We start from the raw sequence: 17,394 nt of genomic DNA on the forward strand, positions 1-17,394 counted from the left end.
TTTTTTTATCCCCCCTCTCCCTTGTATTCCTCATGCCATTGTCCATTCTTATGATGGCAGCCGCCCTTGCTCTTGAATGCAAGTGTCACAGCGGGAGCAAGAAGGGTTCAGGGCTGCATTGTCAAAGCCATGGTTGCCTATTGTTTCTTAGCCTTTCACCGCTCTGCTTTTCCGAGCCTCTTTCCCTATCAGTGGCCCCTGTCAAGGGGAGGAGTAGGGAGAAAATTGCAAGAGTTACTCGTCCTTTTTATTGCACACTGTTATGATAAACAGCCCAGCAATGCATCCCACAAAATTAGGAATTATAACGACGGGACGGGGGGGAAAAATTCTTTGTAGGTTTGCGTTTTGTCGCTGCCCTTGTGCCAAAAGCTTGGTTTCTTAGGACAGACTTTTGTGTTGGTGCTTTGCCCAGCAAAAAATAGAGGCAGCTGCAAAGTGAACAGTGAGCTTTTTAGCCACAAGGTAAAAATTTCCTGTTGCTATTTGGATACCGATGCTTTTCAATTTTAAGGGTTGGGGGGGGAAGCATGACTGAAAGCATTTCTCTGGCTGTCCATCCATTCATCCATCCATCTCTATTTTGTGTTTTAAAGCAATTGAAAATGATTTTTAAAAAGGCCAGAGAGACTTTTTGCAGTGTGGTTTTGTTCGAAAAGATCTCAGTGCAGGAGGAGGTTTGTGTTTCAGCTGATTAAATCTTGTACTGGGAAATGGAGGGGAAATGACTGCCCTGCTCGTGCCAGGGAGTGCTGGTTTGTCAGGTCATCTGAAAGTAAAATCCGGTCACGATTTCGTCCTTTCAGGGGGGAGAAATGCAGGCAGGACGTTATGGCCATTTGGGTTTGTGTTTGATCTCCGTGCGGGCGCAGGCCGGCTGCTGCAGCCACCCAAACTTTGGGGAGGTGACAAAGTCATGGCCTCAGGAGTTTCTTGTTTTTACTCTGATGTGAAATTGTTTAGGGGGGAAAAAAAAAGTAATTTCTAAAAATGCAGCGTCCAAGCAGAGTACAACCACATTTCCATATTCCAGTGGTAAATCATCCCGTAATTTCACTGTCTGTATTTTATTGTCCGCAAAATCTAACAAAGTAGGAGAGAAGTGAATGCTATTTAGTTTATGCCGTTAGCTGGTTTTGTAAATATGAGCATCTTTTCAAACCTTAAATTTATGCTTATTCTCCTGACTAAAGTATGCTCAGCAGTCTTCGGGTTTCATTTTTAGGAGTTTCTTACTACGTTATTCGGGCCATTCAAATCTATGTTTCTCGAGTCTGGCTATTTAAGTGCTAAACAATTTTACTGTGCCTAATAATAACAGGCAGAATGCTTTCAGAGGCGTAAATACGGTTCGAGTCGTAAAGGAGCGTGCAGAGAAATCCTCCTAAAGCTGCCGAGCAGCGCTGCTGTTCTGGTGGTGCTTCAGCACACCGAGCTGCCTGCGTCTCCCAAATGATGAACGACCGCCGCGGATTTACTTTGAAAGAAAAGGGAGAAGATATTTCACCTGAATTCACTCTTAACCCTCAGAATGCTGACATAGAAGTGATCTGATGAGGAAATTCTCTTGGTCCATCTCTCAGACAACTTGCTTTGCCTTTCATCCCCGGTATTGGTGTTTTCACATGCACACGTTGTCCTGCATTGCCAAGTTCTAGGTCAAGTATGTGTCTGTTTGGAATATCTTTAGAACTGAAACTTTTTGAAGAAATGATGAAAGAACTCTGGCCTTGTTTTAAATCAAGCTCTGAATGCGGCCGAGGCCACCCTGAGAGCACAATGTTTAATTTCCATTCGACATCTGCCTTATATTTACCGCTGCAGACCGATGTCTGCAGGCGAGGAGCACTTACCGCCGATAAAAGTTTGCTATCTCTTTTGTCAGAGGTTGGCATTTCTGTTCTCTCAATCTGGACTGTCATTTTGCAAAAATCTTTTGTCACCGGAGCTGAATGGAAAACCTGGAGTGTGTAAGAGATTAAAGATACGGGGAAGAGGATTCAAATATGTAGAGCAATTCTGCTCGTTGACTCTTTGAGACAGATGGTGCCTAATCCTGATTTTCCTTACTCCAGTGTAAGGACCGAACTGCCCCACTGCAACCACTGCTGAATACTGATGCGGCGTCAGGATCCGGCCTGGCTCATTTCTTTGCTTTTTACAGAGCTTTGTGCATGCAAAGCTCTCCCTTCACACTTGTGATGATAGATGCCCACCGAGTGGCTTCACGCTGGCGGCAGACACAGGGGTGCAGAGCCCGAACTTCAGTCGTTACTCCAACCTTACGCCTGTGGAAGCGAGGTCAGAGCCTGACCTTCCCTGTCTAGCAACAAATATTTGAATAAGTTGATGGGTTTTTTTCTTCAGCTAGGTCTGGGCAGGGAAACGTTATCCTCTCCGAAGAGCTGGGGTGGAATTTGGAGTGTCTGGACTTTCCACAGTATCAGAGGGAACTGCTGATGCTTGAGATGTTGGATTGACTTGGGGGGAAAAGAAGTTTAGCCAGAGCAGAGGCAGCACTTGGCCCCAAGGAAGTGTTCTGCTACAAATAAAGGAGGGACCGAGTGGAGAACTGATACAGCCATGAGATAAAGGCTGAGAGAACTGTTTTGGGTAGAGGAGGAGAAGCTTGGCTGTATTCTTAATTTTTTTAAACAAATTTTATGTCCTTACTCATTTAGGTAACTCGTGTTCATTTTGCTTTTAAAATTCAAAAAAAACAGCAACAACAAAGGGTCTTTCTGGTCCCAGAGTCTGAAGTTGTGCAGAGCATCAGCTCGTGACCCAGACTCCTATTTTACTTTTCTGTGTGGGATTGCAGCAAAGCACAACCCTTACAGTCCTGCTCTACAGAAGAATACATTTTTTCTTTTCTTTTTCTTTAGGAATGCCTTGATGACTTCATAGGGAATTCCTCATGGACAAGAAGGAGAAAGGGTCATCTGAGTTCTCCTGAAGATGGGAGGCAGGGCCAGACAGGCCCCAACAACATTCCTAGGGCGCAGAATGTCACCTGCTGCCTCTTCTCCTCCTACAGTTCCACACCGAGGTTCAGGTAAGCCTGGCTTTTCTTCCACTGGACCTTCTCTTAGCAGTCCTTAGAAGTGCTTGTTCTTCTCACCCATATAAATGTGGTCAGTGAGGCTTGGTAGTGGCAGTTCTTGTATTTGGATGCATTCGTTCACACCCCGCCAATGGCCTTCATGGCATCATGTGGTCATGAATAGGGCAGGTTTATGTTGACCAAAGTGCAAGAAGTCCTAACCTTAATAAATCGTGTCAGGAAAATCTAAATCACTGGATTATCAAACTTTCACTAATTTCAAATCCATATGCTGTTACCACCAAGACATATGTAGGTAGCACAATACCACTTCCAGGCACTGATTATAGAACCCATTACTCTTGCCAACCTTTTGAGTTTTACAAGTCATCAGGACACATTTTGTGTCCAGATAAACTTGGCTTATCATGGGTAGCATCTTCCCCAGGGAATGTCACTGGTTTCTTTATGGTTGGATGTAGTATTAGGTATTATTCAGTAGGAGCAAAGTGATTTCAGCTTAGAAGATAGAAAAATAGGTTGGTTAATACCTACTGAAAGAGGAAGCATCTAAAATAAGACATGGAAGAATACATGAACTTCCATTGGGAAAAGCCTGCTTGAAGGGACTCATTAAGCCATGGGAAGCTGGGCGAGAGGTGTGGAGTGAAAGACTAGCCAGACAATTATTCTGCTAATGGATAAGATTATGTTGGTTTTCAGTAAATCAACACAGCTCTGTGGTTAACTATGTCTGTTGAAACAGTTGTAAATACAGAGAGTGTAAGGGGAAAACTGATGAAAACTGCCACAATGTTCAACATCCGTTGGAGATCTGCTTCAGTTGCAAGATGTAAGGCAGATGGAAGTTCCTGTCCAAAACAATTAGGGACTCTGTCCTGCTTGGTCTGGTCTTCCCTGAGGTTGAGAGTTTTGTGCTGGTAAATTTCATTCTTCCTTATTCAAAACATGTGATGTGATTTAACAAAGACAGAGCTTTGACAGCCGTTAGTCCGTAAGCACAACAGAAGACTTTCATGTGATGGTATTGGGCAAGAAGGAGAGAAGGATTTTTTTAACAATTGCGGCTTTCTTTCTAGTTCAGGACAATGGCTCTATTTTCATATTGTGTCAGAACTGCCTCGTATGTTCAGTCTTAACTCAGATTTCAGAACATCATTTTTGGTGCCACAAGTTGATTTTGGAAGGAAAATCATTTGTAGCATAACTTCAGTTTCATTTATATGCTTGAAATGTGGTCAAGTGCTCACTCCAGCATTTGTGTGGAAGTCCCACTTTAAGTGAATAGCTTGTTCTGATCTCTAGTCAGTGTGGAAATGTGCCTGTGCTGAAAATCATGGACACTTACTTTATTTCTTGACATCGACTCTGGCTATAACGGTATCTTGGTCTGGGTGTGTTTTAGGTTTAAAAAGGGTAACACACGAGTTGTGTTTCTAACTGTCCCTTTGGTTTTTGCCACATTTTTCATCCATTGTTTGAGGAGAGAATGAGGTCTAATGGAAGACACTTGTCACTTTGTAGGTCCTGGCCTGTTTTTTCTGTTCCTACTGAACGTGCAGTCATCTTTCTAAAGTTCGGAGGCCTGTTCAAGCTTTTCTCAAAGCAAAAACAAACCTGTGTACCATTAATAATTTTCTGGTCCCTCACAGGTTTTCATTGTCTTGTCCAGCTTCATACTGCATGACTTGGCCAAAGGAACAAGATTACAACACTACGTAACGTTCTGTGTGCGGAGATGATACCATCAGTTGAGAGAGCAGTGGAAGCAGATGTAATCTGGCTCCAAGTGTCTAAGGAATGTGCCAAAATTCAGTTTAAATTCTGAGAGCACAGTTAAGTCACTTGGAAGTCATGTTCTTTCTACATAATTTACTTCAGGCTTTGTTTCTGGTTGTATCTTCCTCCATTCTACCAATGATACCTGCCTTGATATCCATCTCTGGTTCATAGTCCTGCCTGTGCATAGGAAACCCTTCCACTCTTTGCCAAGTTGTTATCTTCTAGACATACAAGTCCCACCTAAAAGCTCACTTCTTCAGCATGGAACACAAAAAATGATTTTTTTTCTTGCCTACAAGGCTGTAGATAGATTAGCTGAACAGCGGCCACATGTCTGCATAAACTGCTGTGGTGTGGTTCTTCTTCCCTCATTTAACTTTCTTGTTTCATTTGATTTGCTGAGAAATAAGCTGATTAACTGCTTGAGTTAGGACTTCATGTCAAATGATTTCATTTGCCTTTGTTGTACATGTTGAATTCTGCATAAATAATAGGTGAATGGTGAAAAATAATAATTCAGATACAAGCTGCAGCTCAGAAAAATGCTCAGTTGGCATTAAGATTCAGCGACGCCCAGTGAGCGATGGAAATCAAATGCTGGTGATGATTACCAGCAGAGGATCATGTCTTGCTGAAAACAATGGGGTGGACAAGAAACTGAATCAAGTCTTGAGTAACGTGGCTTGATCACAGAGCTGTGTCGAGCAGGAGGTTGGACTGGAGACCTCCTGAGGTCTCATCCACCCAAATGATCCTATGAGCAGTAATTAGTCCAGTATATAGTTTTATAGTTATCATGTTGTGAGCGTTCAGCAATTAAATGTGCACAGACAGGTAACACATCACATAGCATATATCCTCTGTCCTTTGTGCAAGTGAATGAGCTGGGTGCTTTCAGTCATTAGACAACATAGTTCTTTGAGGATGCAGGGAAGCCTCCTTCCAGAAGGTGATAGTGAAATCTAAACCTTGGTAAACGATCCTTTGGGCCATCTGCCTCTTACTTGTTTAAAAAGCTGTGTTCATAGAATGGATCAGGCACGGGGCTCGGTGACAAACCTTCATTGTTCTGAGGTTTAAAATAAACTTGTTGCGGCCGAAGATGACAGTGTTAGTTTCCCAGAATGCATGTTGTCATTTCAGTGCAGTACGCTTTGTCAACCAAGCTGTGATTAATTGCAGCAGGGCTGCTTACAATTTGAAACAGACATCAAATGCTAATTTCTCCCTTAATGTTTGGATCATATGGGGGCTGGCTGTGCACCCAATTAGTCCGTAATGCCGCAGATAGTTCTGCACTGGTGTGCCTGTGCTGATGAGGATGGTCTGGTTGAAGTTGCTGAAATTACATATGAGTCGAGCTCTGTAAACATGTGTTTGTGTAACCCACTGGTATGTGTCTGATGTATGTCCCGATTTACTGGCAACTTAATAAGTGCTGCTGACCTGTGTCCTGCCCTTTCACGCACTTAAGCAGGCGCACAGAAATACTAGTCTGGCTGGCCTGTTGATCAGCCAGCCTCCCCGGGGACCAGATTTTCTGCCTCATGAACTGGATCTGGCCCCTGAACTCACCAGCTGGTTATTCTGCTCAGTGGGTATCAGTAATGTAAGGAGAACGAACTGCAGACAGGCTAGCTCACATACCTGCTCAAAGCAGGACCAGCCTGACTGGTGCAGGGGGTAATTATGCCACGTTAAAGTGGTTTTATACTTTTGAGGACCTGAGCTGATCTCTCTCCCTGGAGCGGAGCTGAGATATATAGGCATAATAGTTCTTTTGGAGTTAGCTCAGATATGTGACACAATGCTGCTAATGGAGACTTGTCCCAGATTCCCCATCTCTAGATCAAGCTATAATTACCTGTGTGTTCTGGCCAACGCTGTAGTCACCACAATTAGGGAAAGGTGAACTGTGATGCCCCAAGCCAGAGTCTGCTTTGTGTACTGTGTTGGTCAGTGTGTATTGTGCATCCCTTGAGTGCCCAAATCTCAGAGCAATGGGGTCTGTCTTGGCTGTTGGTCTTGGACCCCACAGACCACACTGTACAGAATGGTTGGGTTACTTTTGGAGATCGAAAGTACAGTCCCAGGGTAGCTGGACAAGGTAGCTATGACAAATTTGCAAGCCCCAAACTCTCAGGATGCACATTTGTAGGTAAAAAGCTTATGAGCTGTTAACATTATTGCATTCTTGTGACATTACAGGCTGACATAAGAAGAAAAGTGACTTCACATGTGTTTGTGAACTAATCCGCTATTAATATGGGCATCGACTATGATGCTAACTGATTTTATGACAAGAAAATAGAAACAGTAAACCCGATTCTTATCTCTCACTGCCTCGTTCCCCACTGTAATATCGTTCCCATTCAGTGGGATTCTCTATTACAGAGCATAAAGCAAGATTATCAGACTGATTGGAAAGGAATATGTGATGCCCCATTCCCCCACCCAAGTTCTGAGAATATGTTAGGGAACTGGAAAATAAGAAAAGAATCAAAAAGCAGAGATAACTGAGCAAACTGGCGTTTGCCTAAGGCAGTGGGTTTCACATTTCTGCTCTTCCATCAAGCAGGAGTTTTATAAATACATTCTTCATTGTGCTATTACAAAGTCCTTCACCTACAGGGCAGCCTCCAGATTTTGCTCCTCGGTTTAGATGGTTATGCTTGCCACAAGAACTGTTGAACAAAACATAAGATGCTCAGGCGATGAATTTACTGCAAGTTGTGTGTTCTTGAAGTCTTCTGGATTCGTTTCAGAGCAGCCAGGAGCTTAATGTGTTTGTTGGGAAACGATTTTGGCTTTATTAAAAGATTGACTGACACTGGCAAGAAGTGCAAGCCTGTTGTAAGCAAAGGGAAATTTGTGTCAAGGTCTCTGTAAGGGGCCAGTAATGGAGCCATGATGCTTTGATAGGATTGCATAGTTTGTGGCAAAGCATCAGTACCTTTACACTGTAAGAGTTGGGCTGAACCTTCACCCAGGATAGCTTAGAGGGTGTTGGGGGGAAACAGCTCTACTTTCGTAAGCTGAGAGGGTTGTTCTGGATAAAAAAAACAGCTGGTGAGATTTAGTAACTTTTACACCAGTCAAATCTTGGTCAAATGCAGTGTGCTCAGTAAGAGGCAATCTTCACTTGGGGAAAAAGAAATTCCCTCCAAAGAGTCTTAAATGAGAGAGGTTTAACTTCTGGAAGCTGATCCAACAGCCAGCAAGCTGTAGGAGTCTTTCAGGGAACTCCAGTGGAATTTGGATCAAGCTCTTCCTAATGTGTGGATTATCCCATATCTACTTATTTACAGTGGGGTTTTCACCCTCTAAACAAGAAGCTGCTGGCTGGAATCAGCCACCAAATGGCACGGCAGATAGACAAAAGTGAGCTCACTGTGATAATCTCATTATTTTAAAACCCACTGCACTCATTGGAATAGTACTCAGTAAACTGATACTGCATTTTGCATCACTCTTAGTCAGTAAGCCTATTTCAGCTATGCCAGGAAAGTCATTATCAGGTCAACAGCATTCATTAACCACTGAGTTTTCCTGGAGAGTGGAACCACATTTTGGTTTAGGCTTCAAGTCTGGTCACAGGAGGAAATACAGGAGTTCATCAGCCTGTTCCCCAAGTTAGCCTTGTCCAGGCAGAGGCTGGTTAATTCACTTAGCACTTTTGCTGAAGTTATGAAGGGCTTTCTTATTATTTTATTTAGTTGACAGAATAATCTCAGTGGAGATAATCCTCTGAGCTTAGGGATGGGGCTGATTTGAGCTAAAAGCCCTTGAGCACCACAAATATCCCTCCTTTCCTTTCTCACTTTCTTCTAATGCTCTCCTGGTCCCCTTTGGCTCAGTAGCTTCCATATCCTTCAGGATGACAAACTGGCCTCACTGCTTTATTTCCCTTTTTCAATATCACTGAGGAGGATTAGAGCAGCCTGTTTAAAAGTCAGAGATGGAGAAGGAACCCAAAAGCAGAATTTGCTCTTCATCAACTTGCATATCTCTTCTTTTTCTCTGATAAGCAGGAGACTTTCACTATAACCATAACAGAAGATATGTGTTCACCATAATATTTATAATATAATTTATATTCTCATTATATTCCACATTAAAAAATGAAGATTTTGACAAAAGGCCTTAACTAATCGATAATTATGCTATTTTGCAGTCATTTGATAGCCTTAAATAGGATGAAATGAGCTGGTTCTTCCTTTTCCATGATGTCAGCCTCAGTCCAGGACCTTTGCTCTTGTTCCTAAGGTTGGAGTTGCAGCATTCAGGATCTGGGCATGGTAGCACTGGCTTTTCTCTGGAACTGCAGGAAAATCTCTGAAAGCAACATTTTGAGAAAGGGATTTAGGAACCTACTTTGTTCTTAAGGACAAGTATATGCTTTAGCTCAGAAGGTGATTTTAATTACTGGCAGTTAATTTCCATTACTTTCCAAGCTCATCAGAGCTCAGTAAATGAGCATCCAGTCGTGCTCGATGCCTTCTACATTTGCAGTAGCAGTGATAATAAGCCCCAGATATTTATGGAGCAGATCACAAGGACAGTGTGATGATTTTGCAGGCCGTACTCATCGCTTGCACTGCATTTTGTTCAGGCAGAAATGAAAGGATAAAGCCTTTGCTGTTGCCAGGTCTGCTCGGTTGCATGTGGTACCAGTGCTCCTTGACTTCCCTTTGTTTGCTGCTGCAGCAGCAAGTTAATTGTTCCCCCTGTATGACCTGATGTCAAGGAGGAACCAGCTTGGGCTCAGAAATGGCATTGCTCTTTTAGTGCAGAACTGTCTGAATTGCTCAATCCTCTCCCATTTCAGTGTTTTTTCTAATCTCGTTTGGAGCTCCTGATCAACTTTTCTCCACCCACAGTTTACAGGGCTGTCAGTGAGATGGAATTTGCACTGTCCTCAGCTGCCCAATGAGTGTATGCTCAAAGCCCTCATGGACACTGGTGGACACCGGCCCAGCAAACTCCTCCTGGACCCATTGACCACAGCAGAGCATCCCAGAAGGTCACTGAGAATTTGTTCCAACAATATCAGTGGAGATTTTAAGAACAGAAGTTCACAAAAATTCCTCTGCACAAAGCCTGGGAGAGGAGGAGGACCTCCATTCTGCTGGCACTGCTTGTGCTCTGTTTTGCTGGTCAGGTATTTCCCACTGCAGAAGTGGAAGGGGCTGAGAACAGAACTGGAATAATATTTTCCTTTGCTCCGAGGGCAGAGAGAGAGGGGTTATTCACTCTGATATGCATCCAAGTTGTGTCTGTTTGCACATATTAACTGGCTGTGGTTGTTATTTTAGTTCTGTGCTGTCTTCAGATATAAAATGGTAATTTATATATAGATGGAAGGCATAACAGTGTCTGTGGGAATGAGCAGATCCTGATTCCTGCCGAGTGATAGCAGCCTCACCATTTGTAGCCCTGACTCCTGCCACATGAAGTGCTCTTACCAGCACTCCTGTGCGTCTCACCCTTATTATACACTGTATTAGTGCTGGTGGAATGGCCCACACATTATGTCACAAAATAGAAAACACACGACCCTGCACCAGCTGTAATAGCATAATAGGATAAGTGCAAGGGAGAAACAGCAGGATATAATAGGTACTCGGCTGCTTCAGAGATGGGGCACGTGTATTTACCTAGATAGAAGAAAGCTGGAAAACTAGGGCAGCATAAGAACGGAGTGACAGTGTAAGTGCTCCAGGAGGTGGTTGTTGGTGAATTGAAAATGCAGCAATCTGGGATGTTATATAATAAATAATAACAACAATATCCGTGCTTGGTCCTGTTCATCCTTCACCCAGCTGCTTTGCAGAGCTCCAAGTAGCACTGGGGCCTCTTTGGTATTAGTTTTCCTAATTCCTTCCCTTCTCCTGCTGTATAAAAGCCTCTGTGTGGTGTTGTGTGCTTTGTTATGTCTGGAGTGTGGAGAGGCATTCATCTGCTTTCCTCTACCTGCACGTCCTGGATTGCAGCTGTTCCTGGAATGGAGGACTGTGTGTGAATGACCAGCAACGCTCTGTGATATTTGAGAGGATGGGGAAACAGGAATCAAATGGGGGAAACCTCAATGCTTCCTGCCCCTTCCTCATGGCAGCAGCGCTCCATCACCCACCCGTCCTCTCTCACAGAGGCTGCAGGTTGCAGAGATCTGTGTCTCAGTGCTGGGTGCTGTGATGGCAGCAGGGCTGGCGTTGGGCTGGGAGCTCCTTGCAGCCCAGGCCTGACTTTCTGGCACAGTAACCTCACATGTTTTTCTGCACCTTTTTTTTTTTAATGTGTACTCCTCTTTACTCATGGTTTTGTTGCTTATCTAAGTTACCAAGGTTCCTTTTATTTGCTGACTTGGATTCTGAGCCTCCTATTAAGTGATGAGTCATTTTGACTTGCATAAAAATTAGCATTTTCCTCCACAGCAGCACTTAGGAGCAGGTTAGATGAACCACTCAGATGGCTGTGAGAGAGAAACCAGAGAAAGTGGTTGTGATGCCATTTTGTCGCTCTTTGATTCAGATTACTTCTATTCAGTTACTTTCTTAGATGTGGATTGCAGAGGAGTGCTGCCTCCCTTTGCATCGCCTCCCATTCCTGTATTTCTTGATCTGAGTTGGGTAGAATTCATTTCATCTGTGTTGGATTGTGGTTTTCCCTACAGGGTTGTGCCATTCAACCTCCTACACTCGTACAGTGCTGCAGCCCAGGAGGTTTCTGGAACTGATAGGAGACTCAAGTAGTCCTCCTTGTGTTGTAATACAACTACTTGTCTTCCAGAATTTATAAAGGAAATGAACAATAAAATTCACATTATAGTTCCAGGAACAGCTGAACGTGGCCAGAAAGATGCACGCTGCAGTCTTCACTAATAGAAGTGGTTTTGTTGAAAAAAAAAACACAGAAATTGAAACTTTTAAATGTTGTATTCTTTGCAGTTTTCTCATCTGGATCGAGCGTTCTTAGAAGGAAAATCTAGTTTAAAAAGCCCCAAAATGTGAAACTTAATAAACTTTAGAAATGATTCCACAGCTTTGTGAGATTCAATAAGGGAAAATCAATGTTAATTTTTTCAATATACAGAAGTGCAATCATTGTGCTGAGTAATAGGCAGTCAGAAAAGTTACTGGGGAGGGAGCTGAGCTTTGCTGAGGGGTGTCCTCTCTGCTTGGAATCAAAGCAAAGAGGGGATGTTGGTGTTGGTGTCAGCTCTGAGGACAGCGATGCCTCCTGCCCATCCAGCACAAGAGATGGAAGCAAGTGAGCCATTCTGTGTAATGATGTGCACGGTCACTGTGTGCCCAGCCTGCCTTGGAAAAGAAGGATCTTTGAAATATCAGCTAATGTCAACTGATGCACTTTCTTGAGCTGCAGATAACTTTGAGTAAATGATGGTTAATAACTGGGTTAAGCCATGTAATAATTCTTCTCACGTAAATGTAGGCTCTGCCTGGCCTATATTGCTCTAATATTAGGGAGTGTCCTATTTTTGACTGCTTTGTTCTCATACCATCCCCAAAGTGGAATGAAGTTCCTGTTTGACAAATGGGAAACTGAGGCACAGAGGGGCCAGGTGACGTGGCTCAAAGTCAGACGAAGTGCACTGGTGCTTTAGGGATGTCACTGAGTCACAGAATGGTTTGGGTTGGAAGGGACCTTACAGCCCACCCAGTTCCAACCCTCTGCTGTAGGCAGGGACACTTCCAAGCAGACCAGCTTGCCCAGGGCCCCATCCAGGCTGACCTCCAGTGATGGGGCATCCACCTTCTGAGTAAAGAATTTCCTCTTAATACCTAATCTAAATCTCCCCTCTTCAGTTTGAAACTATTCCCCCTTGTCCTATCACTTGCTGCCCATGTAAGAAGTTGTGCTCCCAACCGAAATGGCGACCTGCCCAAATTTTAGGCTCAGACTTTCCTCATGGCACGGTGGTTTCTGCTTGTAACACGTGCTGCCCTGTGGGGCTGCTGGTTGCTGGACAGTTTAGGTGAGCACGCATTTCTTTGTGTGCTACCCTCATACAAATGCACAGACGGCATTTGGAAGCTGGGATGCACTTTAACGATGAGGAGGTGGTTGGGAAGTGGGGTTTGTTATCAAACAGCCTCTTTGCGTGGGTGATGTGTATGTGTTTTTAAAACCCCAGTGCCTCCCTTCTCTCCTCCCATTTCAGTGCTCTAAAAAAAGACGGATAACAAACCTCTATTCAAACCTGCCCTGTGCACGCATGGAGCCAGCAGAGACATTTTGCTGCAGCTGTGGGAACCTCGGGCCGTGTCACATGGTGGGCTTCAATCACATCTCGGTCTGCGCTGTGCAGAGCACGCAGCACGTTTTAACTGCATTTGCACTGATTTGCTTCAAACAGAAGAGGCTGAGTTATTTAGCATTATTGATTCCTCTTGACTTATTGGGTGCATTAGTTGCCGTTGACCCTGGCATCTTGCTGGAACAGACTGGCGCGTCATGTGATACCGTCTGGCTTTGTCCTTGCTCCGAGTCAATTCCTGTTTTACTCAGCAGATGTCTTTTGTTCCTGACAAAGATTGCTCATCCGATTGTTTCGGGGTTAGTTGGGTGTGCCCCGTCCTGCCCTGGCTCCCTGCTGCCTGCCCCAGTGCTCCCAGCACCGCTGGCTTTGCCTTTCCTCCCCTGCACCCCAGGGGTCTGTCTGGGTTTGGTCTGATAGCAGCTTCTTTCTCCTGCAAAAGTGTCCCTTCCAACCCCTGCAATTCTGTGATACGGTGAAAATAGGGCTTGGTTTTGGGGAGGTGGTCTTGGGAAGCAGGTGGGCTTCGCCTTCAGTAAACCAGCATAATTCCCTCCTTGGTTTCCATTTGTATCAGCAGAGAATCAGCCATGATGTATGAAGAGTTTACATTTGGGGCACGGAGATGTGTTGCATCAGTAGGGAAGGGGAAGCAGCTATGGATTGACAGAGATTTGCATGGCAGCCTGTGGGATTCAGGTTCCCAATCCACCTCCCCTATGCCAGTCTCCCCTAGATTGTGCATCCTTGCTCTTCTAACAGCATGCATCACTGTAAACCAGCATGGAAAACGCTCTATGTCAATCTGATTGCAACTCTTTAGATGTCTTTAGTGGGTGTGTCACCAAAGTGAATATTTTGGGATGTTTTAATAGCAGGGATTGGGCTGCTTCGGTGTCCTGGCATGTGTGGGTTGGGGAAATGGGAGCAGGTCAGGTGGGGGCCGGCAGTTCAGGAGAGGCTGAACGCATCTCTGTTGTCTGCTGGTGGCTTTTCGTATAGAGCTCAGGGGTTGTGCTGGTGCAGTACGGTTTCTTTAGGCTCTGATTGTGTACTGCAAGAGTTTGGCTACTTGTGGGGTTGGTGGGGTCCCCACTTCAGGTGGTAATGGTAGGGCTTCTGCTCAGTGCCTTCCATGTGCTGGATTGCTGTTCTCTCCAGAAAATGAAGAGTGAGGTCGTTGTATCCGATCTCTGCCCCCGCAGGCAGTCTCTAATTCCCAGCATTGCACTGCTTCCCTGCAACTTTATGTGCAACCTCAGTGAGGTCCACGAAAGCTGCTAGGAACCCCATTATTTTTCATTATTATTCCTTTTATTTTCCCGTTTGTAATTTATCTCAGGAACTAAATATTTCAAGTTTTATTTAATTTAGCCTGGCCTGATGTAAGACCATGCTATTCCTGCTTGAACCACAATAAATTACAGTGTTATCACCTTACCCCACTGACTGCAGTTTTGTCCCCATGGCATGGAGAGCTTTGGAAAAGATGGCTTTTTTTCCTTCTGCTTTTCTTCCAGTGGGAATTGGAGGGGGAAAGGGCAAAATCAAATGTATTAAATAATAATAATAATAATAATAATAAAAGCCTGCAAAAGGAGAACTGGTTGCGGTAGCAAACCCCCCTTTCGGTCAGCCCTGTATGTGATCCCCCTCTTCTGGCAGCCCGTGGAATTGGCTGCGGTGGAAGCATCGCAGACCAGCACAGACAATGGGGTTTTGGCAAATGTGATTGCAGTGGTATCGTTTTCATTATCCCGGCGAAAAACCTTTTTGGAATTGCACAGCACGGTGTAATTCCTCCGTGGATCACATTCACCCCTGCATAACCCGTTTGCTGCAGTTAATTTGCGAGCCGGATGCAGCTCAGCTATATTTGGTGTCCTCTATTTTTAGCGTGTTCTGCAGGGCTGACAATGGAGGAGGTTGGTTCTCCCCTGTCTGGCACCTGGCATCGCCGTTGGTGCCTGCGAGAAGACGAGGTGTGAAACGCTGCCGTTCTGATTCGGCGCTGCCTTTACGTTCTGTTTGTCTGGGGACAAATCCCGATGGTAGCAGGCAGCTGAGAGCTCTGCTTCCCACAGCATCCTCAGGAAGGGTTGTGGACGAGCAGACAGCAAGAAAAAAAAAATATTCATATCAGGTGCCCGATGCTTTTGGCATGGACGGTGTCGTTAGCCAAGAGCAAATGTGGTGGTGAGAAGATTAAAAGGGAGATTAGGATCGAAACTTTGGGGCTGGGGGAATTGTGGTCTTTTTCTGGGTGTAGGTACTGAGATTTTCTTTGGCTCAAAGCAGAGGTAGAGGTAGGCAGCCAACTTTATGTCCATATTGGAGCTTCATCTTCCAGAAACTGAATCTAATCATAAAGGTCATTGAGCTAAAGACATGTTCCTGACTAATTGTCTAATATCTGCTATCTTGCTCCGTCGTATTCCTCTTTCTTTTGCAGCAGTAATCACATTGGAGTTCATAACCTCTACCCAGACGTTTTAAAGGAGGCAGGAAAATATTCTGGGGAAGGTATTGAATTACAAACTGGATTTAAATTGAACGAGAACTGAAGGCAAAGACAGAGCTCATAGTGCCCCTCACCTTAAGGCAGTAGCATTCCCTTATTGCTCTCCCTCCTTTCCACATCGAATGATGAGATGAAGTTCTCTCCTTCCTCCTCCTGGGCTCCATTTACTGTAATTCCTGGCTGCAGGAATGGCAGAAGGGCTTCAACGTGGGTGCAGAAGCCACTGTTGTATGCAGAATCAGCTGGAGAACCTTCTTGGAGCCCAGAGTTTCCTGGAATAGGAACATTTCCCCTATTTCCCAGGGTCTTACCTGAGCCTGAAATGGAGCCCTGTCATGGAAGAAGGTTTCTTTTGGCTTCTTCTATCTCCTGCCCTGCAGGGATGTGCCAGACAGAAGTTAGTTTCACAGCTGTCAATGGGGGAAGATTTGTATTTCTCCTACTGGAGTGGGAGCGGACTCCTATGGGATGTCAAAGGTAAAGCATCCAGAATGTGGCAAGGCAGTGCTGTGCTGTGTGACCGAGGAAGGAATCCTCTTGCTTTTGGGTAGAAGGAGGTGATGGTGGACTGTGGGTTGATAAACGGTTCGGGTTCAGGGTGAGTTGGTTTTGTTGCTGTGTGCTTTCAGTCACCTTACCTCTCCATTTCTCCTTTCCTCTTCCCTCTTACAGTGTCTTGCAATCTAAATATTGAAGTTAGTGCGGCATAATGGGGCCTCCTCCAAATGGAGCCCCTGGGAAATGCCACGACACCGGCAGCATTCGGGTGATCCTTAATGTTGGCCACGCAGCTCTTAAATCAGGTGCCCTCCTCCTACCCTGGGGGAGCAGTGCAGGAAGGGGCGGGAGCTGGGGACTGCAGGAGATGTCTGATAGAAGCCCTGGGCTGTGCCATAATGGATCCATCTTCCCTTTTGCTAGAAAGTTTCCGAAGAGTAATAAATTCACTCCAGGTCTGTGCTGAATGCAAAATTGATCAGACTGCAGGAGCCACAGGGAATCAATGCAGTGTGTGTCTGTGTGCTGGCGCGTGCGCCTCGGCATTGCAGTCTGGGTGTGCTCTGCGTTTACATTTGCTGCCTTGCTCTGCTTCCTCCTGCACCGGCCTGCGGATGCCACAGAAATTTGATTTATTATTCTTATGATTAGAAATATTACGAAATATATGAAATAATTTTATGAAATAAAATATGAAATAAAAAAGGTGAACCGCGGCGGTAGGCAATTCTGAGCCATCTGTCTTGTCAGGAGGGAAGGCACACAGGATGGTTAGTTAGAATTATTCATTGAAAAGAGCCACATAAATAAGTTTCAGCTGAAGATGAGTCCTTCTGTGAGAGAGCAACTTTCTCTTGCTTTTCCCCCCCAAACCCATCGGAAGCCCAGGTCCTCTCTCCTTTGCAGAGCAGTCGGCACAAAGAGCTGCACGTGGGGCTCCTTCTCTGCACCCCCGCCCTGCCGAGGTGCTGAATCAGTGCTGAGAAGGCACCACAGCATCCCCCCCACGTGGCTTTGTAGAAACCCAAGGATGGAATCAGATACATCTTTTAAAATTAACCAATCCAATCATCTACTGCAGCAAAGCAGGAGCTGCTGAGTCACGACCCGGTGCTTTCTCAGTGCTGGAAGAGCTGGAAGTCCATTCCTGTAGCTCGAAGGGGACGGGTGGGCAGAAATGTGGGCAGAGTTGAGGTGGTGCCTTATGTGATTTGGTGGCTGCTTTTCTTTCTTTCTTTCTTTTTTTTTTTT

The 17,394-nt window shown here is 44.9% G+C and overlaps 1 protein-coding gene across 5 annotated transcripts in view; it reads left to right on the plus strand.

Annotated features, from left to right (window-relative positions):
* Window positions 1-17,394, plus strand: part of LOC109371009 — an 81,291-nt gene that overhangs the window by 42,730 nt on the left and 21,167 nt on the right. For 3 of the 5 annotated variants that reach the window (XM_019623024.2, XM_019623021.2, XM_019623023.2), the window contains 2 exons: window positions 2,886-3,055; window positions 4,717-7,971. In XM_019623024.2, the coding sequence (XP_019478569.1) occupies window positions 2,886-3,055; window positions 4,717-4,786 (240 nt within the window). In that variant the 3' untranslated portion in view covers window positions 4,787-7,971. Of the gene's footprint in view, window positions 1-2,885; window positions 3,056-4,716; window positions 7,972-9,726; window positions 11,151-17,394 lie in introns of those variants that run through there. The other 2 variants (XM_019623022.2, XR_004162023.1) reach the window with 2 other exon arrangements.

Source organism: Meleagris gallopavo, chromosome 26 (genome assembly GCF_000146605.3).
Source record: "Meleagris gallopavo isolate NT-WF06-2002-E0010 breed Aviagen turkey brand Nicholas breeding stock chromosome 26, Turkey_5.1, whole genome shotgun sequence".
Lineage (NCBI taxonomy): Eukaryota > Metazoa > Chordata > Aves > Galliformes > Phasianidae > Meleagris > Meleagris gallopavo.